This window comes from Microtus oregoni, unplaced genomic scaffold (assembly GCF_018167655.1).
Source record: "Microtus oregoni isolate MIOR12 unplaced genomic scaffold, Mior012 000013F_ref0000133, whole genome shotgun sequence".
Lineage (NCBI taxonomy): Eukaryota > Metazoa > Chordata > Mammalia > Rodentia > Cricetidae > Microtus > Microtus oregoni.
In genome coordinates, this window is record NW_024543072.1 from 2207091 (window position 1) to 2229767 (window position 22677).

Here is a 22677-nt window from a genome sequence, read left to right on the forward strand (position 1 = left end):
CCAGGCTGGCCTCTGCTGTTTTTTGAAAGGTCATGGAGGCCGAGCAGACCAAGACAAGGAGTGAACTGGTACACAAGGAGACAGCAGCCAGGTACAATGCAGCCATGGGCCGTATGCGGCAGCTGGAGAAGAAACTCAAGCGGGCCATCAACAAATCCAAGTAAGTCTGGGCACATCCTTGCCTGGGTGGGAGCGGCTCTCTTCTGCAGCTGCTCCCCCTGTATGTACCGTCACTGAGGGATTGTCTGGAGCTTGCTGCCTAGCGCCCTGTGCCCCTGTAGTCACATGTGACACCCCATAGTACTCCTGCCGCTGCCGCTGCCATGGGCAAGGATGCTGGCAGGAAACAGGAGATGACACAGAAAAAGGAAATTCCAAAGCAAACCATTATTTGGCTTATAGATTATGCTTTTGGGAGCTTGCTTTGTATGCTTGGCTTTGTAGCTGATGATGTGGACTGGACAGGCCCTGTCCCTCAGTTTACCTGTCAGAATCATGGGGGTGAGTTCTGCTCATCATCCATGGTCTCTATGGATCAATGAAGTAGCTGACGAAATGCTACAAGTTAGGGTAGCAGTGGGTGCTTTCCCCAAACTCTTCTCCGTGACACTCTCCTACATGTTGACAAAGTAACAATCAGTGGGAAGCACAGCTGGGAAGACCGGGTCCCTTGCTTCATTCACTGGGCCTTGAGAGAAAGAGCGAGCCAGAACTGGGACAGGGAGCATGTGCTAAACTACTGATTATCTGCTCGTCCTGAGACTGGACAGCTAGAAGCTTGACAGAGAACCAGGGTTCAGGTAAGTAGGGGAAGGCGTTATTAAAGGAAGAGGTGGAGCCTCTGTGTTCTGTACGCCCCATGTCGTCTCCTGGGCCTGCCTCTGCTTTCTGCCTGCTCCCTCCAACACACACACACATCCATGCATCAGAGAAAACGCTTTGTTTGCCACTGCACTTCCAGGGGACACAGCTGCGAGAGGTGGTGAGGGACCCTGGAAAGCCCTTCCCTCCCCTATTGCAGAGGGGAAGTCTCCGTGCTTGCTTTGTATGGTGTGAATATGTGGAGTTTAAAGTCCATGGTGCCTTCTGCACACCCCTTTCACATTTGACCTGCTCACTCATGACTAACCTGTTAAGGAAATAAACTCCTGTGGCCACACTCTGCCAGCCTCTCCAGATGCTTCTGAGACTCCTGTCTGCTTGTGAGACTAAACATCTGTCTGTGCTTTCCATGGAAAGTGCCTTTCCCTCCTGCTTTGGTCACATCTGCTTCCCTTGTTCATCTTTGACAAGTTCACACACTTCCTTCACCTGGGAATCTCATACTCCTACCACACTTTTCTCTGCACCTTGGCTGGGCTGATATCCACCCCCATTTAACCACTTATACCCACATTTCAGATTTTCCTTACACACCAAAGAGGTCCTCCAATGTATCGTCATCAGCAATTACAGAGGCAGGACTTAGGAATTTGATGGACGAGAAATAGCTCAGACACCAAAGTTGCTATAAAGTGCCAGCTGTCTGACCCAGAGTCCAGGGGTCTTCTCTCTCTCCTTGCCTGTAACCTGGTTAGCTCACCAACACCTAGCCTTAATCACTGTATAAGAGGACGGATCTGAGGTTGAGGAAGTGGTGGTCCTGCTATACCCAGCTGACAGGGAGTGGTATTGCTTTCTTCTATAGTTGGTCCCAGCAGAGGAAGCGTTTTCAGCAGCCTGTTCCTCAGTCCCATCTTCGTTATTGGTCAGCAGACCCAAGCAGTCTCCTAGAGTAAAAGGAACCAGAATGCAAGGTTTCTAAAATTTTGAAATGGGAACGAAGAGGCCTTGGGTGAGCCAGGAGCTCTGCTGGTGTCTGTCGCTGCCATGGCCTAACTAGCTGTAGCAGATTTATCTATAGGAGTTGACCATAAGATCATATTCTTACCATTTCTTCCTGTCTTCTGCAGGCCTTATTTTGAGCTCAAGGCAAAGTACTATGTGCAACTCGAGGTACGTGTGACCTTGGATTTGTCACTGTTTTGTGTCCTGCCCCCCCCCCCCACTCAACTCTAGTGTGGTGCAGGCCTTTGAATGACCCATGTGAGGGGAGGACAAGGAAACATGTTCCTCCACCTCAGTCTCAAGAGGTCTTGGGCATTGTGTGTCGTCTAGAGCTATTTGCTGCTCACTGCTCACTGAATGGTACTAACTTATTTGATCTTGGTGAGTGCCTAAGACAAGTGGTCCCGGAAACTTCTGTAGTAGAGTTCCCAGGCTCTCCATCTACTCCCAGAACCTTTGGGGGATTGGGTCAGCAGTCTACACTGGAAGTGGCTCTACAGGTGATTTCAAATATGGGGCCAAGAACTTGTCTGTGACCTTCCCTGAGGGCTACATTCCATTAATAGCTGTTTCTGCATATTTTTGTGTCAGTGTGACCAGTGTTGAGATGATAGTCATTTTCTTTACAGTGAATGGTTAGCCACAATAAAAGTAACTGGATCCTCCTTAGGTCATGTCTTGGGTGTTCTAGAAAGTTCTGTTGTAGTCATCTGTAGTCCCTCTCTCAATGGGGATATACAGAGCCACTTTGGCTTACCAGATCTTCCATCTTCCCAATCAGCAACTGAAGAAGACAGTGGATGACCTTCAGGCCAAGCTGGCCCTGGCAAAAGGCGAGTATAAGGCAGCGCTGAAGAGCCTGGAGAGAATCTCAGATGAGATCCACGAGCGCCGGCGTTCCAATGCCATGGGGCCTCGGGGCTGTGGCGTGGGGGCTGAGGGAAGCAGCATATCAGTGGAGAAGCTGTCTGGGAGCAGACCTGAGCCTGATGCCATCTCTGGTGAGTCTGGCCAGCGGGGACCACACAGCATATGTGATCTGCTTTCAGGGCCCTCTTGTCCCACAGGCCCCGTCTTTTGCCCATCACTAAAGAATTGGAGAGCTGGGCAGCCCTGCAGGCTATCTGGTAATTTCTCATGATTTGTGGGACACTATGTTTGTCGGATTGCTACTGAATGTTAGCATTCCATGATCAAGTAGGTTTGGGAAATGTTCCAGCTCTATCCTTACCCTTCTCAGAGAGTCTAAGTTCACTTTAGAATGTTCAAGACTTTAAGACATTCTGAGGGAAGATTAAAAGGGACTTGGTATCCAGATCTGATTCAGACCCCACTCTACCATGGCATGGAGTGGGCTAGCCGGGGTCTTGGTGTGTTAGCTGCTTTAGCTGTGTGAAGAGTGGTCAGGAGGGTTGTGAGAAGTGACACCTAGCAGCTCTCCCTGGGGTCTGAAGCACATGGGTCTCTTCTGTCCAAGGATATCCTGTGCAGACAGAATAGAGGACTGACCTAGTTTCTGTTAAGAAAGCTACCCTGTGACAGTGAACACTTTGCAGCTTCTCTTTTCCTGTGGAATAATCCATTGTGGCTCTTTTAGGCACCTTCCTCAGAAATTCTTTTTTCTTTTCCTTATTAGTATTTTTAAAAATAATTTGTGTATGAATTTTTTCTACATGTATCTATGTATACCACATTCTTGCTTGGTGTTAGGATACTAGATACTCTGGAATTACAGTTGTGAGCTCCCATGTGGGTGCTGGAAATCAAGCCTGGGTCCTCTGGAAAAGCAGCAGGTGCTCTTAACCACTGAGCCCTCTCCAGACCCATCCTCAGTAATTCTTGAAGGCCATCAACAAAGGTTGAATTGCCAGGTTGAAGGGAAATGAAACTATAATGTAATCAATAGCTATGAATGAGTTGCTTTATATCACTTCATTAATCCTGTACGTAGAGCATTTGAGCAGTCAGGTAGCTTGACAAGGCCACACAGTCAACAGTGGGGTCCGGATCTGAATTCAGTCTGTCTCAAGCAGTATAGTACTTCTAGCATTCCAGAGAGGGTTACTATAAGATCATTTTTAAAGACGCTATAGGCATAATGAGAACTAGGAAGGATCTTAAAGCGAAAATGCAGGCTGAGAGGCTCTGAAAACAAGAATGGTGTGTCTCTGAGCCTTGGTTATTCTGGTTCACAAACAGGCACATCGAGAACACTGTAAATGAGTTGTTCTTTGTTGCAGACAGTGGTCTAGGCAGGCTTATGAGATCAAAAGTTACTACAGACATACATTCCATGCAGAGTTGCCCTTTCCAGCAGCAACTGCTGCTTATGCTGGAAGGAAAACCTTCAGTCTTCATTGTAAGATTGCCTCCTTAGGACACATCACAAAGGGCTAGTGTCTAAATTTATCTTCCCTTTTCTTCAGTGCTGGGAAGTGAAATCAGGCCTTTGTATATGCTAGACATGTGCTTTACCCTAGCTATCCTTTCTTTAGGTAGCACCTGCTGGCATAAAATCATAGAGCAGGAGTTAATTTTATTTCTAGAACACTGACTTTCTATGGGACCTAGCAGGAGGCGAGTCAGAAGGCTCAGGATGGTTGCAGAACCTGCACTCCATGCTGTGGGACTGCCTGCCTGCCTACCTGCCTGCCTGCCAGCAGAGAGCTTGTCTGCAAGCCTTTAGGGACCTGGGCTACTTGTTAGCAGGCTCCGTGTGACGGATGTTCTCATCCCACAGTGGCTTCCGAAGCCTTTGAAGATGACAACTGCAGCAACTTAGTGTCTGAAGACGACTCAGAAACTCAGTCTGTGTCCAGCTTTAGTTCAGGACCAACAAGTCCATCTGATATGCCTGACCAGTTCCCTGCAGTGGCAAGGCCCGGCAGCTTGGATCTGCCCAGCCCCGTATCCCTGTCTGAATTTGGAATGATGTTTCCAATACTGGGCCCTCGAAGTGAATGCAGTGGGGCCTCCTCCCCTGAATGTGAGGTGGAACGAGGTAAGTTCGACCCCTGGCACTCTACCTGGCCAGCTTCAATTGTTACAGAATTTAGGCCCCGAGTCTCTCCTAAGAAAAATCCCCTTGGCAGGTTCCTGCTAGAGAGGTTAGCTTCCTAACTCCAAAGTAAGGAGAGTAAATCTCATCTTAGGATACATACTAAGGGATAAATACAGTGTGTTATCCAATGCTGGAGAGCCCCTGAGATGCATGGTGGGTGGCAGTGGGAATCGTAGAGGGCTTAGGGGGCTGGAACTGTCAGCTCCCATTCGGCAACCTTTGTATCTCTACAGGAGACAGAGCAGAAGGGGCTGAGAATAAAACGAGTGACAGAGCCAACAACAACCGTGTTCACAGCAACAGTGGTGGTGGCAAGGGCAGGAGCCAAAGCAGCACATCCCGTGAAGGCCAGGCCTTGGAAACCCGTATGAAGCACCTCTCCCTACAGTGCTCAAAAGGAAGAGATGGGATTATCGCTGACATAAAAATGGTGCAGATTGGCTGACTCACCCAGGGCTACGGCCCATGTGCAAATCACATTTATACATGAAACTTGAGGAACATCGTGCCAATACTCATTTAACATAAGCCAGATAGTATGCATTTACTCTAAACTGCACTAACCAAGTTTCACTGACCTTGAGGGCTGAAGCATTTCCCTCTGGGTAAGAGCTCTTGGGCTGGTGTTTTTCAGAGCAGAGCCATCACAGGTAAACTGTGACCAGGGTCACAGCCTTGCGGAGCGTTCCCTTGTAGCGGCAGTGTAGAAGCAATAACTAGTTTCTGTGAAAGAAGCCGAGCCAGGAGGGGAACTGGACACTTAACCAGACTGGGGTCAGCAGCCTACATCTCTATCCCTCTATTTGGGGAAACTGAGATGTTCTCTCCATTATATCACAGGGCACCAAAATAATTTTAAAACTCACACAAACAGAAACTCAAGTGTTCAGAACACATTGTTTTGACCCAGTGAAATCTCAAAAACAATGCCAAGAACACAATTTCATTTTCATCACCTCTGGTGCACAGAGAGGGATTTTTTTTTTAAAAAAAGCATGTCTTCTGGGACACCCATTATAACCATTTCCTAGGAAAGGTACCATGAACTGCACTTTTTGGGGGTGGGAAAGGTGACTGAATGCCAATATGGGGATGGGGAATGAGGGAGCAGGGACATAGCATATGGGGTTTGTGGTTGCAGGAGGTTTACAGCCTAACTTAGCCTGCCAGCCGAGGGGGTTTATTCTAGAAGTGCATGCCACTGTTCTATCTACTGAGACTATTTAAGGTTTATGCTGCACCTAGTATTCTTTAGAGGGAGTAGGCATGTGCTGGCAGGGGCTGGGAAATAGAAGCAGTGGATGTTATGCCAATAGTAGTATGTTTAGACTCTTAGTGTTTATACTTATGCATATTTAGGGCACTGTATTTTATTTGTCCTGTTTTATCGATTTGGCTTTTCTGAAGAAAGCAACCCCATTTCAAATTGTCTTTTAATTATGTCACAGCTTGTATATTTTAGCCATGTGTGTATAGCTTCATACAATAGTGATTTCTTCTTTTTTATTGATGGATACAGTATCCTAATTACAAGGTTATTTTGTACTTGTTTTAATACCTTGAGGGTAATAAAAACTAAGAAAACTTTGTGACTTCTACTGAGAAAGCCACTGTTGTGTGTCTTCCACTCTGGGATGTCCCTTGCTTTGTTAAGAAGGACCATGGGATGCTGTGGCCCTCTGCTCTCATCCTGGTAGTTTAAGCTCAAAATCCTAAGGTCTGAATTAGAATTCCACCTTTGGTGTTACAAAGGGGAGCACCGAGGAGAGACAGAGGCAGGCAGCCACAGGCCCAAGAAAAGAGGGTCTCTGCTTCACTGGTCAGTGTAGTCTCCTGGGGATGGCTGGGGTGGGGAGCTACAATCCTGCAGTACGGGTTCACCTGACTCAGCCTGGCTCTACTAGGAAGCTGAGAGTACTGGATTTTAATGTATATGCTACACTGAAATGTGTTGTGGGAGGACATCCTAGTTAGCTTTGCCTTTTACTGTTAATCCCTCTCACATTACCTCTCACATTTACAGCTGTGTACTCTAATGTTCAGGATCCACCACAGGATCAAGTACCTGTCACCCTGAATGTTGGTCCTGACATCTGCCTTCTAAGTTGGAGTCACATGGTAAAATCTCGTATTTATGGCAGATGGATTTTGTGTTGGGAAGCATAGCACTATATCCCTTACTTGAGCACTGGGGCTTCATAATCTGGCTTCTCCCCACTCCATCAGCCTGCCACCTGCTTGTCTCCGACCTCTGACCCTGGCTGCTGTCTCATCACTTCCTCTCACGTGTCCCACTACAACAGTGCCATCACTGTTATTTTGACCTTTTTACTCTGTTGTTCGTCTTTAGGGTCACCATGTCTGAAATTCAGCTACTAACCAATTTCAGTTTTTTGGCCCTCTTTGGCTTTTTTTTCCCCTAAGGTGACCACGAACCATATGCTACTAATTTTAGGATGTCACCTTTTCTGGATAATTTTTTTTGTGTCAAGGGGGAGTTTCTTGAGGCTCAACATCTATGCATGTACTGAAATAAGATAACCTGAGCCATCCCCTCCTCTTACTAGCAATTTCTAATTTTTCCATTGTGTCACCTTCCCACAACACAGATCCAACTGTCAATTCCAGCCTGCTGTCCCCACATAGAAAGCAGATGGGCTGCAGGATTGTAGGAATAGTGCCTACACTTGATTTCTCCATGGAGCTTGCTTACAGGAATCAATATTGTTTACATATAGGTCTTCTCCACTGGGTTTTTGTTTTTGTGCTGTTGGGGACTGAACCCAGGACCTTGGGCATGCTAAGTGCTTGTGCCAATGAGCTGCCTCTCAGCCTTCTATTAGTTTTTTAATGCAAAAAATTAACCCTTATCCTCACATTTCAAGTTTATATGGCTAACTCAAAAGTCCTAAGAGTTTAGTTAAGTAAAATTAAATACCTTCCAACTACTGAATTAAGATATCCTTGAAGCACAGGCCTTTAACCCAGCACTCAGAAGGCAGAGACAGGCGGATCTCTGTGAGTTGGAGGCCAATCTGGCTTAGAGAGTTCCAGGATAGGCTCCAAAGCAACACAGAAACCCTGTCTCAAAACTTAAAATAGATTAACTCAAATCAAGTTCTGGAGGTTAAACTATATAATTTCCATAAGTACAAATATTTTATTTCAATTAAAGGCAGTAGAAATAGTTTTGATAATTATAAAGTAGAGACAATAACAGATCCCATCCTATTTTTCAGAATTTTAAAATCTTGAGCATCATTCTGCATTGTTATGTAAACAAATGGGAATTTACACAACACCTCTAATTCCTGGTAACTCACTTTTTATGAATGTTGTATAACTCGATCACCACATACTATAAAGTCTCAAGGACTCTCCAAATTCCTGTTATGAAAGCACAAACTACGGAGCAGTTTAAAACTCTATACACTAAACTTTAACATTTCCAGTCTCAGATTATTACATTTCACCAACCTAAGAATTAAAAAATGGCAACAATAAATATACCTCAGTTCTCTCTCTACAATGAATGATGTATCTAACACTGAGAACCTTCATTCTTAAGCCTGAGCATCTTCATGCTAAGCTAAATGGTACTTTTTAAAGCTTTATTCTTTCATGACATCTAGGCAACAAACATTTAAACACACAATGGAAAATTCAAATTAGTTATAATGGCATGATTCATTTGGTAATTAGTTGCCTCAGATGTATGGTGGGATTCAACATGAACAGGTTAAACTTACGTGCTCTGTAAAAACGGGAAACGTAATGTAAGGATTTCAAAATACTAAAATAGCCTGCTCTTGCATTCAGTGGATCTGTGGCCCTTGTTGTCCTCATCTTGTTTCAGTTCCTTTGTCCTGTTAGCAAAAGCATCTCACAGTGATAGCTGAATCTAATCTGTAATCATATATAATTTTTATACAAAGTTAGCCCCTAAATACATGCCAACTCTGTATGCACAAAACCATGTAAACAGTACCTGTAAGATTAAGGTACTTCTATGTACAGTTCCTAGCAAACAGCATGACAAGTACCAGATTTCACTGTAGCATGTCTTTGAATTCCATTCTGATGGTTTACCATCATAATTTGTCTCTGTCTGAAGAGCCGATGACTGCAAAATATAGAATCCAGTAATAGCTGAGACTTCTCTATCACTGGAGTTGTGTTGTCTTGATGGGGACAGTACTATTAAAGTCCAAGAAAAACGGTCCTTCTTGTTTAGGCAAAAAAGTACTTGGGATGATATTAAAGATTCCAGCAGGTATATTTTCCAATTCTAAGTAGCAAAATCCACACCTATATTGAAGGAAAATGAGAATAAGGTTATTATGTGACCATAATGTCATATAAAGTGTACACTGAACACAAAATGCCACTGTTACCTATAGTCACCACTAGATTTCCTCTGAAAGCCATGAGGACCAGGATCTCCCGTTATGGAAACTGCTACCACCTCAAATCCAACACTGTATTGCCTGGTATTAGAAATCAAAACAGCATTGCTATGTTAGTAAACAGTTTAAAAGACACTGCAAGGTGCAGGTGAGCTATTGAAGTATGTATGTGTGTGTGCTCCACTCTTTACCAACAAGAAAGCACCCCAAAACTCTGCATACTGTTTTTACTCACAATTTCTATCTAGTTTTAAAATGGAATCCATAAAGACTAATAACGCATCAAGCTTACCTTAACACAGACTTTTGCTTTTTGTGACAAGGTCTCAGAAAGTAACCCTGACTGTCCCAGAATTCACTATGTAGGCCAAGCTGGCCTCGAACTCAGATCTCTCTGCCTCTGCCACCTGAGTGCTGAATTAAAGGCATTGTGCCATCACTCCCAGCTAGATTTTTTTTTTTAAACTACAGGCTGCCCAGGGAATAATATAAAAGATAAAACATCATTTAACATAAATTTCTAGATGAAAGACTGTCGGTGTAACTGACAGAAAACCCTACAGAACAGAAGAAAGCCCTCAAAATCCAAATTCACAGAATAGTTAGTATGTGACTCATATGGCATTCCAAGACACACTCATTCACAGAGAAAAAAATGCTGAACTGCATTTCATACCAGATATCATCTGTATTATATTCTAGAAGTTACTGTTTACTTTTAACAACTAGTCTGTAATCTAGAACTGACTTTTAGGCCTGGTGTGAGCTAGGTGAAGTTACTGTCATACATGGACACTTACTCAGGGCTGACCTCCCCTTTATAATGCTGTAATTATCAAAAATACTTTGCCTATGTTTACATGGATTTGTTTCCAAACGTTGTTCCCTTAAGATCAGTTTTAATATATCCTCATTAATTTAAAACTAAGGATTCTAAGTAAAAACATAGCTCAGTGCTAGAGTGGTTGCTGACAAACACAAAGCCCTAGGGTCATCTGCAGCACGAAAAGGAAAAAAAAGGCAGCTACGAATCACAAACCTTGGTCCTCTCAGTTCAATCAGTAACGGTCCAGTTTTATCTATATGGAACTGGTAGATGGGGTTATTTTTGTGAGTCTCCTGAAAATTTCCACATCCTCCAGCACTCTGACCACTCCACTTTCCATTAATCTATAAAATAAAGTTTGTCATAACAAAATTTCACATTCTGATTCCACCATAGTTCTAGTATGTTTCTCCAATCTTTGTCACTGACAGCCTGTCCTCCTTCAGCCGTTGCTTTACTATACTCCGCCTCTCACTCAGTTAAATTGTTCTCACTACCAGGAATTCTCCTTAGACTCTTCTGCATATTTATTTTACCCACACTGCAAACTATTTTCAAATTCTTTTTCAGTTCATCTAAGTGGACTTCTGATAAGCAAGGCTATCCTAATCCTGTCTCTAGAATTACTTTTATTCTATTTCCATAGAAACAATGTTGCTCACTGATCTTTTATTCTAACCAAAATAAGCAAACACTTTTTCCCTTTATTTCTGTAAAATCCCAGGAAGTGTTTTAATGGCAGTGAAATGGATTTCTTTTCTTTTTTTTTGGTTTTTTTTCGAGACAGGGTTTCTCTGTGGCTTTGGAGCCTGTCCTGGAACTAGCTCTGTAGACCAGGCTGGTCTCGAACTCACAGAGATCCACCTGCCTCTGCCTCCCGAGTGCTGGGATTAAAGGCATGTGCCACCATCGCCCGGCCGAAATGAATTTCTAAAAAGCTAAAAAAAAAAAAAATGAGATTACAACCCACAGACTTTCTTACCCGTTTTGATAAGGTATATGGTGAAGGGATCTTCGAAAAAGTAAAGCTGCACGCTGAATATACCTAGATTTAAAAACATGGTAAGGCCCACCAAAAATTATTCTGAGAAACGTCACAGGAATGAATCACAATGATTAAGGGAATACACTGGATCTATTCTACGGCTAAAATACTAGTTGGGATCAAGTCAGACTTAAGTAACCAGGAACTAGAGGATTCTGGCTTAGTCTGTTACTGTGTATGACTCAGGACAATTTTACCAGCCTTAGCTTCTGCAACTGGGGAAGAAGAGGCAGGCGGGTTTCTGTGAGTTCAAGGCCAGCCTGGTCTACAAGAGCTAGTTCCAGGATAGGCCCCAAAGCTACAGACAAACCCTGTCTCAAGAAAAAAAAAAAAGACATTCCATTCAAATTGAACTTCTTATATCTGACAAACAAATCTATGTACAACAGAAGGACAGTTACCTTTGAAGCAATATAAGTAAACAGTTGAAAACTGTTTTCTTTGAACTTGAAATTCTCAAGTTTTACAGGTGTGTGCTGCCATCATTGTACCCTACTGAAAGCTGCCATTTAATTGCACTTATTAATTCAATATACCACATTATCTCAGGAATAAACCATCACTATGAAAATGTGTTTACTTAAAATGTTATTCAAAGTAAAGTACAACTTACATTTTTACAGGAAGTATAATTATTTAATAAACATACAAAACAAAATGATTTTCAGAAATAATTCTTTTCTCTAGCACTTTAGAAGCTGAGATCAGAGTATATGAATTCAACACCAGCCTGCGCTACATAGTGACCTTGAAGCCATACAGCAAGACTATCTCAAATGGCCCCACTTATAAAGCAGAACATGGCATAGACCCTCATTACTGTATTTTGTCACTGCATGGCTGGTTCATGGTTGGTGAATTTCTTACCCGGACTGTGTAATGAATTGTGTTCTGTTTCTCATACTGAGAAACCACTAAGGTAAAGGTGTGAGTCCCGGGCGTGGTCAGCTTTATCTTAGTCAGGTAATGAGGACTGTTGATCCGAATCCCATCAATGTATGGAGGTGGGTCAGCTGCACACATATCGAGTTTATAGAAAAGATTTTCAGAGCCAGGATTAGCTTTCTTGGAAGTTAACATTTTTTTAAAGACATAAAAAGTTATATAAAGACATCTATTTAGCCCCACCCCAGAACTAAATAAACCTTGGAGGATGTTAAATTAGTTTCTTAAAATCCCTCTTAACTACTAATCTTATCTTCCTTTCACTAATGATTTAGTGGGGCTTTTTACAAAGGGGGTTTTGTTAACAGTGATTTGTGTGTGTGCACATGTGGAGGTCAGGGGTAACTTGAGGGAGTCAGTCTCCCCTTCCACCATATGGATTACAGGGATTGAATTCAGGTTGTCAAACTTGGCAGCCAACACCTTTATCCACTGAGCTATCTCAACAGCCCATGGACTAAGTTTTTAATCTGTGTCTGTTTATTTTGTTAATGGAGAGCAAAAATACCTGATCTAGTGTGATGAAAATAAAACTGTAACCCTAGAAGTATCCTGAAAAATCACTACACATAAAAGAGGGAACACTGTTTAACTAAAAAACAACCAAAAAAAAAAAAAAACCCTTTAGTTTTAAAAGTAAAGGGAGTAATAAAATGCATTTGATATTATAAAGCCATATAAAATTTTCATGCATGGAAATTATTTTTTTTTAGTTATATGATGATCAACATTTGAAAACAGCTAGTTTGACTTGATGACCACTGGATCTTATGTGTCATGCCAATTTCAAAACTGAGATACTGACTACTAAGGTTTAGTGCCTTCCATAACCAGTGTAATGGTGAAGAATTCATATTTTCCTTTATGACTGAACAAAGAAAAACATGAACTCATTCTGATCCTCTCTAGAGCTACCTTTCGGACTGGGCTGTTCTTGTCAAGGTCAACAATGACTACCAGATGTTAAGTCCAACTGTATCTTCTCTGACCTCTCAGACAGCAGGAAACAGGTGTCCTCATTTTTCTCTTGGAATACCTCCTCTGCTTAGGTTCTATCAAACCTCACTGTATCATCCATTGTTTCATCAAGCATCCTGATCAAGTTTTCCAGTAATAGTGCCAACTCCTTTGCCCAGCCTCAAGACGTATGAGAACCTAAGGGTCAGTCCTGGGTATTCAGCTCTATCTACAGCCCTCTCCAAAAATGATCTGTACAGTACAGGCTTCAAATGCTACCTATATGCCTCTGCATCATCAGTTTGCACCTCAAGTCATTAACCTGCCTTATATCCCTGCTCAGAAATCAAGTGCCCACTTGGCATCCTAACCTAGAAGTCATATTACCTCAAATTTAACAAGCCAAAAATTAACATCTGATTTTACTCTATAACATAAATCTGCTCCCTCCTTGCATCTGACCAATTCTTATCCGTCTTAGTAACATCTGATTCCAGGGTCCTTACTGAAACGCATTATCTGTCCTCCTTACCTTACACTACAACAACCCAAGTTCAAACCATCATTTCTCAAGTAAAATTGCTTCATTTTGGGCTGTAACTAATAAATGTTGAGAAGAAACTCAATGCTTTTTAAACCCAAGCTATGTCATCTTCCCTCTGTTCTCTTTTGGGCAGTTTGTAGACTTTTGCACCTCTTAGAAATCAAGTTCTGGTGGTATGTACAAGAACATATAAACCCAAATTCCAAGAATCTCAAAATTAAAAACAAGACCTAAATACCCAATCTGTTTTGCTATTTTATTAGCCTAACAGCATAATCATTATTGATTTCTACATGCCACCTATATACAAGTCTTTCTTTTCCAACTCAATTATATAAATAAGAACGTTCAATGTCTGCTCAGCAGAACTTACCTGGGTAATAAACTTTCTTGCCATCAGTCTTGTACACAACCATTGTGATAAACTCACGGTTATTTGCAAAGTCATCCTAAAATCACAGAGAACGCAAGGTGGTTAGGAAAATGGACTCAGGATGTTCTTTATTCTAAATGCCTACTGAATTCATTTTCTTTTTCTTTTTTTTTTTTTGTTTTTTGTTTTTTTTCAAGACAGGGTTTCTCTGTGGCTTTGGAGCCTGGCCTGGAACTAGCTCTTGTAGACCAGGCTGGTCTCAAACTCACAGAGATCTGCCTGCCTCTGCCTCCCAAGTGCTGGGATTAAAGGCGTGCACCACCACCGCCCGGCTGAACTCATTTTCAAGAACACTCAGCTACTTAGTTCTATAGGAGCCATGCTTTTCTGAATAAATGACTATGTGAATGATTAAGATTACAGTAAACCTTTCTACAATCAAAACTAATGATCCAACATTTCCAAATCCCTTCCAGAATAGTCTAAGCTTACCATTCATAAATTCCAAAGTATGTATCAACCCTTATGTTCTCACTGAAAAGCAAGCTTCTCCTTCAGAGAAATCTGATTAAGACTTTAGTGCATAATTATTAGGAAACTGACCTGATGATAATAATTATATACTTGAGAAAACATTTTCTGACCACCTATATACATGGAACTGGCTAGTCATAAAGCTATGGCTCTAACAATTGTATTTGAAAGAATTTCTATGTGGTGAATGTGGTGGCATTAGAAGGTATCCATACCTTGTCTGTTATGTGTCTACTAAGCAAAACCCAAACTGCAGCACCCCCTTGTGGACACTGCACCTCCAGTTTGTACTGGGGATTGTTGGCCAGGCTATAAGCATCTTTCACAGGTCCTTGTTTAGCATCCCAAGAACTAAAAGAAAAATTAACAAAAAGACAGCAATGATTAAATTTCCAGTAAAGATATTTTTAAACTTTTTTTTAAAAAAAATTATCTTTTTGGATACTTACTTCATTATTTTATGTATAAGAATGTTTGGTCTGGCCGGGCGATGGTGGCGCACGCCTTTAATCCCAGCACTCGGGAGGCAGAGGCAGGTGGATCTCTGTGAGTTCGAGACCAGCCTGGTCTACAGAGCTAGTTCCAGGCCAGGCTCCAAAGCCACAGAGAAACCCTGTCTCGAAAAACCAAAAAAAAAAAGAATGTTTGGTCTGCACGTATCTTTGTGCATGTGTGTTTGGTGCCTGTGGAGATCAGAAGAGGGCATCAGATCCTCTGGAACTGTAGTTAACATGATTGTAAGCAACTATGTGGGTGCTGGAAATTTAACCTGGGTTCTCTACAAGACCAACAAGAACTCTTAACTGCTGAGTCACCTCTCTAGTCCACAACTAAACTTTTAAACACTACTTTAAAATGTTTCACTGGGCGGCAGTGACACAGGCCTTTAATCCCAGCATTTGGGAGGCAGAGGCAGGAGGATCTCTGTGAGTTCGAGGCCAGCCTGGTCTACAAGAGCTAGTTCCACACAGGCTCTAAAGCCACAGAGAAAACCCTGTCTTGAAAAAATAAAACATAAAAATGATGTGTTTCCTTCTGCATTGCTGGTACAATGCAAACTGTTACAACCCCTTTGGATGTCATTGTGGCAATTTCTCAGAAAATTATGAAAAACCTTCCTCAAGACCCAATAATAACCACTTTTGGGTATATATCCAAAGGACGCTCAAATCGTGCCACAAGGACATGTGCTCAACTATGTTCATAGCAGCTTTGTTTGTCATAGCCAGAACCCGGACACAACCTAAATGCCCCTCGACCAAAGAACGGATAAGGAAAATGTGGTACATTTACACAGTGGAGTACTACATAGCAGAAAAAAATAACGATAAGCTTGAATTTTGCAGGAAAATGGATGGAGCTAGAAAACATTATTTTGAGTGAGGTAACCCAGACACAGAAAGACAATTATCACTCAGAGGTGGTTTTTAAACATAAATTAAAGAAAGCCAGCCTACAAACCACAATCCCAGAGAACTTAGACAACAACGAGGACACTAAGAGAGACTAACACAGATCTAATCTATATGGGAAGTGTAAAGCAGAAAAAGACAAGATCTCCTGAGTAAATTGGGAGCATGGGGACTTAGGCAAGGTTGAAGGGGGGAGGGGAGAGGCAGGGAGGGAATCAGAGAAAAATGTAGAGCTCAATAAATATCAAAAAAAAAAAAGAAAAAAGTGATGTGCTTCAAATGCAAATAAGCTTTCAAAGATTTTTATTATTTTTTTTTACTTATTTCAACTTTATTTTATATACATTGGTGTGAAGGTGTCAGATTCCCCCCTAGAATGGAGTTACAGACAGTTTTGAGCTAAGAATTGAACTCTGTCCTCTGGAAGAACAGCCAGTGCTCTTAACCACTGAGCTATCTCTCCAGCCCTAATCAATTATTATTTTTCAAAACAGGGTTTCTCTGTGTAGCCCTGGCTGTACTGGAACTCACTACGTAGACAGGCAGGCCTTAAAGGTGTGCACTACCATTGCTACGCATTAACTATCAGATTTTTTTTTTGTTTCATCCTTTAAAAAGTTTTTGGTGTAATAAAGTAATATAGAAAAAATGTCTACTACAAATACCAAAAAGAGGGCCTGATGGTCCTTCTGAATTGATCACTGTATTTAAAAATTTTAATGTGGAGTATAGGCACTGGAGAGACAGTTTGTGGTTAAGAGCATGTACTGCTCCTGTAGATGACCTGAGTTCAATTCCCAGAACCCATTTTGGGTGACTCAGAGCGGCCTGTAACTCCAGCTCCTGAGAACCCAACATCCATCCTCTTCTGGCTTCCCAGACGCATGCACTCATGTGCAAACCCCATTCTCATTTGCCACATAAATTTAAAAATTTTTAAATCTTTCAAATGTAGAGACTATTATGACGCATACTATAAAATGTATAAAAACTTACCTGTGAATGCAAGTTGATTCTTTAAAAAGAGCTGGATTCCAACTCAAATACACTACATCATAATACTGGCAAAGATCATCCCAGGAAATCCAAAATATTCCTAAAAATTAAATGTCTTTGTTAATCTAAAACATATCTTAGCAATAAATAAGAAGACTCAGTGGTTAAGAGCACCTGGCTGCTCTGCAGAGAACCCGGATTCAATCCCAGCACCCACACAATGGCCCACAACTCTTTTTAACTCCAGTTTCAGTGATCCGTTTCCAAGGTCACCAAGCACACACATACTGTACAGATATACATTCAGGCAAAACGCCTACATATGTAAAAAAATAACAATTAAAAATTAGAAACTCTTGAGACAGGTCTATCTCATATTTATTTATTTGTTTGTTTTGTTGTTGTTTGGTTTTTCGAGACAGGGTTTCTCTGTAGCTTTGGAGCCTGTCCTGGAACTAGCTCTTGTAGACTAAGCTAGCCTTGAACTCACTGAGATCCACCTGCCTCTGCCCCCAAGTGCTGGAATTAAAGGCAACGCGCCACCACCTCCCAGTGGTCTATCTCATCTTGAAATGATATTAAAGGGCTGGAGAGCTCGAGATAGCAAATGTTAGTACTTGCTGCTCTAAGACCTGGATTTGGTTCCCAGCACCCACACAATGGCTCATACCCATGTGTAACCCTAGTTTCCAGGGAGTCCTCTTATGATTTCTGTAGAGACTGCACACATTTGGTGCACATACATACATACATGCAGACAAAACACACACATAAAAGCAAGTAAAGGCTAGGGAGATGGCTTAGTCAGCAAAGTGCTTACTGCACAAGCATGAGGACCTGCGCCCATCTCCAGCACCCATACAGAAGCTGGGCATGCCAGTGTATGTGTATATTCCCAGTATTGGGGAGGCAAAGACTGGAGGATCCTGGGGTCTTGATGACTAGCTAGGCTAGTCAATCAATAAGCTCCTTGTTCAGCAAGACACCTTGTTCTCAAAAAGTAAGGTGGAGAGCAACAGAGAAAGATATTTGATATTGAGTTGTGACCTCCATATGCATGCACACACAGGCACTCATACACACCTCCCAATCCCAAAATGGTATTAAAGTTACAAAGAGATATTTACCATTATCTATTTTCTGAGCTGTTCGGGGATCAAAGTTTAAATACTTTTGCAATTCTGGGGTCCAGTTTTTCACATCATTTTCACTGTACCTTCCTTTCCAGCGTAAATGGCTCCAAGGGTTTTTCAACTGGATAAACCGCAGGCCCTATATTAAAAGACAAAACAAAACAAAAAGATTAACAACAAAAGATAACATTAAATTGAAAGAGATTTACCATGTTATAATCTTCTTAGAATAAACTTCATTACTTATCAAATATCAATTCTTTTTTTTTCATATTTATTTATTTATTATGTATATAATGTTCTGTGTGTATGCCTGCAGGCCAGACGAGGGCACCAGACCTCACTACAGATGGTTGTGAGCCACCATGTGGTTGCTGGGACTTGAACTCAGGACCTTTGGATGAGCAGGCAATGCTCTTAACCCCTGAGCCATCTCTCCAGCCCCTCAAATATCAATTCCTAATTCACAGCAATATTTTCTAAAAGGGGAGCATAAAGGAGTAGAAATTTCTGCTAAATATCCAGAGGCATTCAAAGGCATATGACTGGAGATTTTACTGATAAGCAGAAAGGGCCCAGAACAGAAGAAGAAATACAAGAAAAGTTCAGAAAAAAAAATTAGTATATGCAGCAACATACAAATTCTAGTTATTTCCAGCAAAGGAGAAAGCCTTAATATAGGTTAAGAAATGCTGTAAGGTGAGTGGACAGAAAAGCAAGGGCCTTGAACCATGGATGGGCCTTAGAGTAAACTATGGGACAGTTCCTCCAGGAGACACAGAATTGAAGGAGGATGGGAAATGGAAATAAAGATCGCAGAGCATGCAAACGTGTTAGATACAGATACACACACACACACACAAAATACTTTTAGGAATATATTAATAAAAGTCACAAATGAGATTTTAAGTAGCTTTAAGACTGTGAAAAAAAGTCTTATAGGCATAATAACATTTTAGAAGGAAGTCAAAATTGGTAGGGCATGGTGGCAATATGCCTTTAATTACAGCACTTGAAAGGCAGATCTCTGAGTTCCAGGCCAGCTAGGGCAACATAGTAAAACCCTGTCTTAAAATTTGAATAAATGTTTCAAAGACTAAAGACAGCAGAAATAAAACTACACACCCAATAAAGGACAAGCCCAGGAAAGGTTCAAATTTATACACCATTAAAGAACACTAGTTAATGCTTTCAATTTCAACACACATCAAGAATTTGAGCAAAGATCAACTCTGACAGCATGAAATTCACAAGCAAGTTTAAAGTGGGCACTCTACAGGTTATAAAACCTGCTCAAGCTGGGCAACAATGCACATGATTGCAGTCTGAAAGGGAACATTATTAGTGAAAAAACTATTACTGGGCCACAACGTATTTTGGTTACACATACTCTAATAAAATGCCTCAGTGTGTACAGAATGACTGTACAGATTAGTGTAAAGGCACTAATCTAACTAGAAAGGCTGCTGTTTCACTATCCAAACTTAATCACAGGCCACTATCTTACTATTCTATCTTATTATATTACTTATAAGTAGTTATTATATTATATATCTTATTATATTACTTATATATATATATATTACTATATACTATCTACTGCACTGACACCAACCTCTAACAAAGGAGCTCCGGTGGTAGTGGCGCAGGCCTTTAATCCCAGCACTTGGGAGGCAGAGGTAAGCAGATCTCTGTGAATTCGAGGCCAGCTTGGTCTACAAGAGCTAGTTCCAGAACAGGCTCCAAAGCTACAGAGAAACCCTGTCTCAAACAAACAAGCAAACAAACAAAAAAGGAGCTCAGGCCTGGATAGTAACTGTTAACTGTAGTACTTCATGTGTGGAGAAAACTACGATTCTAAAACAAGCACACCTTTTAGCTTTCCTGAACTTTGCATTACCTTTTTACTTTTTGCTTTAAGGATTCAATTTAGCCGAGCAGTGGTGGTGCACACCTTTAATCCCAGCACTCGGGAGGCAGAGGCAGGCGGATCTCTGTGAGTTCGAGTCCAGCCTGGTCTACAAGAGCTAGTTCCAGGACAGGAACCAAAAAGCTACGGAGAAACCCTGTCTCGAAAACCAAAAAAAAAAAAAAAAAGATTCAATTTTACTGACATGTTTAAGGAAATAAACAATTTTATACAACATGGTTGGGGTTGGAATCCTGCCTAATTCATAAAGCCTTAAGATCATAAAGTTTTACCAAGGATTGAGGATTGAATCTATAAGTTATACCAAGGATTGAGGATTGAATCTATGCCCTCATGACTGCTGAAGTGCTCTGCCACTCAGCAACATCATCCAGTGGAGGATTTAAAGTTTAACTGTTGTGGCAGGCTCATACTGCCTTTCATTCCTATACAATTATGTGTCACAACAGCATTTGGCCAGTAGTGGACCTTATATATGACAGTGATCACATACAGTAGTGGCGCACGCCTTTAATCCCAGCACTTGGGAGGCAGAGGCAGGCGGATCTCTGTGAGTTTGAGAACAGCCTGGTCTACAAGACCTAGTTCCAGGACAGGCTCCAAAGTCACAGAGAAACCCTGTCTCGAAAAACCAAAAAAAAAAAAAAAAAAAATTATAATGGATCTGAAAATTCCTGATGCTTAGTGACATCACAGCCATCCTAAGGTCAGAGTGCAATGCATTATATATACACATTTTAACTAAGTAAGCTCGGAGGCTTGTTTGTTTAGAACTGAACACACGACAATCACTGGCCAAAATATCATGAATAACATTTATTACTGTTAAATACTATGCATTTGTTGTTTGAAAGGTCTCATTACATATCCCAGGGTGACTATGTAGCCCAGGTTGGCCTTTAGAGTTTGTTTCTTACCCTGTATCTGGAATTCTGGAATTGTTTTTTAACCTTTTTTAAAATTTGCTTTTCTTTTATTGTGAGGCTTGTAAAAATAAACCTATTGTATTTGTACAGTCAACTGTAAAGAGTATAGCACATATAATTATGCAAAGTACACAATATCTAATAATGACAAATACTTCTGGCACTAGTTTATATACTCCCTATATTTTTTTATCATCATTTTAGAATATACTCCTACTGAAAAGAAAAAAAAAGGAGCCAGACATGATGGCATGTACCTGTAATCCCAGGGCAGAAGGGTTAGGAGTTCAAGGCCAGCCTGGGATACCTGGCAAAACCCTGTCTTAAAAAAAGCCTTAACTGTCAAACTGTATGCAGCTACCTTAAGCTAACAAGAGCTTCACACATCTTGTGTCTCCTGCTGCACCATTTTCTCTTGTTTGATTTAATCTGGTATTTCTTCTTGAAGGCCCTAGGAGCAAGACAGACAGACAGACAGACACAAGACCATACCATCTAGGCTCTGTAAGGAACTCTTGTGTCTGCATAACAAAATCACGGACAGATTTCTTGGATTATATCTTGGGCTAAATAACCTATTTCTGTGTGCCAACTTGACAGTTTAATTAACAAATAATGGGTACTATTTTTCTGAATGATCACACCTCTATCCAGTTAAGGAAGGCCACTTGTATCTTCTACTGCAGAGAACTCATCAACTTTTCATTTAAAAATAACAATAACCTGCAGAGTAATAAGGTCACATTTGAAGACCTCAGGATGCCCAAGGACATACTGAGAAAGGCTGTAAAAACTTCAAGGAAGAGAAGTGCACGTGCACACAGGCCCAATCATCTCTTATTCCTAGCCATTTTCCTATATTTCCTTTCACAGATATATATCTTCTATGCCCTTGAGCTTTCTACCATGACTAACCCAGAGCACCAACATGCTACCTGGGCCCGTCAGAGCTATGTACTAGTCTCAACTGTGGTGACTGTCCTGGAGAAGAAAAGGTGTGCTGGCATCTCTGTTCCATTGTCACTGCACTGTCACTGCATTTCATCTGCACCTTTGGTCTCCTAATTTCCAATGGCAGAAACCAAGTTGCTTACACTAGTAGAATGGCTCTAAAGTCTGATCACTGTGCTACTGTAAGATGTTATCAATCAAGAAAGATAAAATTATAAGGCTTAACCTTGAACTCTCTAATATCCAAAACAGCATATGCATGTGTGGGAACCAGGCCCCACTTCTCCCCTTCCGCTTCGGTCATCATTCCAGTTGACGCAGTGATGAGGACATCCCCTTTGTGAAATCTGCACGGGCACCAGAGACAGGCAGTTAGAGCACGACACACTTTAAATCTCAGATCACACCATCTTTCTTACTGTCTGCTGGCTTATACAAAAACTTCACATTTGAAAACTGTTTTTAAAACTGGCTATTTTAACAGATGAATTATCATTTTTATTACCCACCACCCCACCAGGACAACTTAATTCTCAGGCACAACCTATCAGTGAAGAAAAACAAGTGCTAAATTTTTACCTGACGAACAAGGATACAGATGTGAAAGATTAAATTTACTTCTCCAAAATGGATTTGGCTTTGTTTACCAAATCACAAGTTTCCTACTTCTGATACTCTATGTTTGTTATGGTTTGGAGAGTTTCCCAGAACCTTCATATAAATTTCCCATTTGCAGTTTAAACTCTCGAGACTTCTTTTCCCACCTTCCCTCAGACTTTATAAGTACTTTGGCAGGAGCATATGGTTTTTC

The 22677-nt window shown here is 41.4% G+C and overlaps 2 protein-coding genes across 3 annotated transcripts in view; one reads left to right on the plus strand and one right to left on the minus strand.

Moving 5' to 3' along the window:
• Positions 1-6494, plus strand: part of Sh3bp5 (SH3 domain binding protein 5) — a 70686-nt gene extending 64192 nt beyond the window's left edge. Inside the window, exons 5-9 of the mRNA XM_041662233.1 lie at positions 30-160; positions 1953-1995; positions 2609-2828; positions 4568-4828; positions 5122-6494. Coding sequence (XP_041518167.1) covers positions 30-160; positions 1953-1995; positions 2609-2828; positions 4568-4828; positions 5122-5333 — 867 coding nt within the window. The 3' untranslated portion in view covers positions 5334-6494. The remainder of the gene's footprint in view (positions 1-29; positions 161-1952; positions 1996-2608; positions 2829-4567; positions 4829-5121) is intronic.
• Positions 6495-8028: 1534 nt separating this feature from the next.
• The window catches only part of Capn7 (calpain 7), a 39264-nt gene continuing 24615 nt past the window's right edge, over positions 8029-22677 (minus strand). Inside the window, exons 12-21 of one of the 2 annotated variants that reach the window (XM_041662905.1) lie at positions 22093-22213; positions 18054-18198; positions 16927-17026; positions 14734-14869; positions 13985-14060; positions 12033-12178; positions 11103-11165; positions 10334-10464; positions 9283-9375; positions 8029-9196 (exon numbers count right to left, since the gene is read on the minus strand). In XM_041662905.1, the coding sequence (XP_041518839.1) occupies positions 9052-9196; positions 9283-9375; positions 10334-10464; positions 11103-11165; positions 12033-12178; positions 13985-14060; positions 14734-14869; positions 16927-17026; positions 18054-18198; positions 22093-22213 (1156 nt within the window). In that variant the 3' untranslated portion in view covers positions 8029-9051. The remainder of the gene's footprint in view (positions 9197-9282; positions 9376-10333; positions 10465-11102; positions 11166-12032; positions 12179-13984; positions 14061-14733; positions 14870-16926; positions 17027-18053; positions 18199-22092; positions 22214-22677) is intronic. The other variant, XM_041662906.1, reaches the window with a different exon arrangement.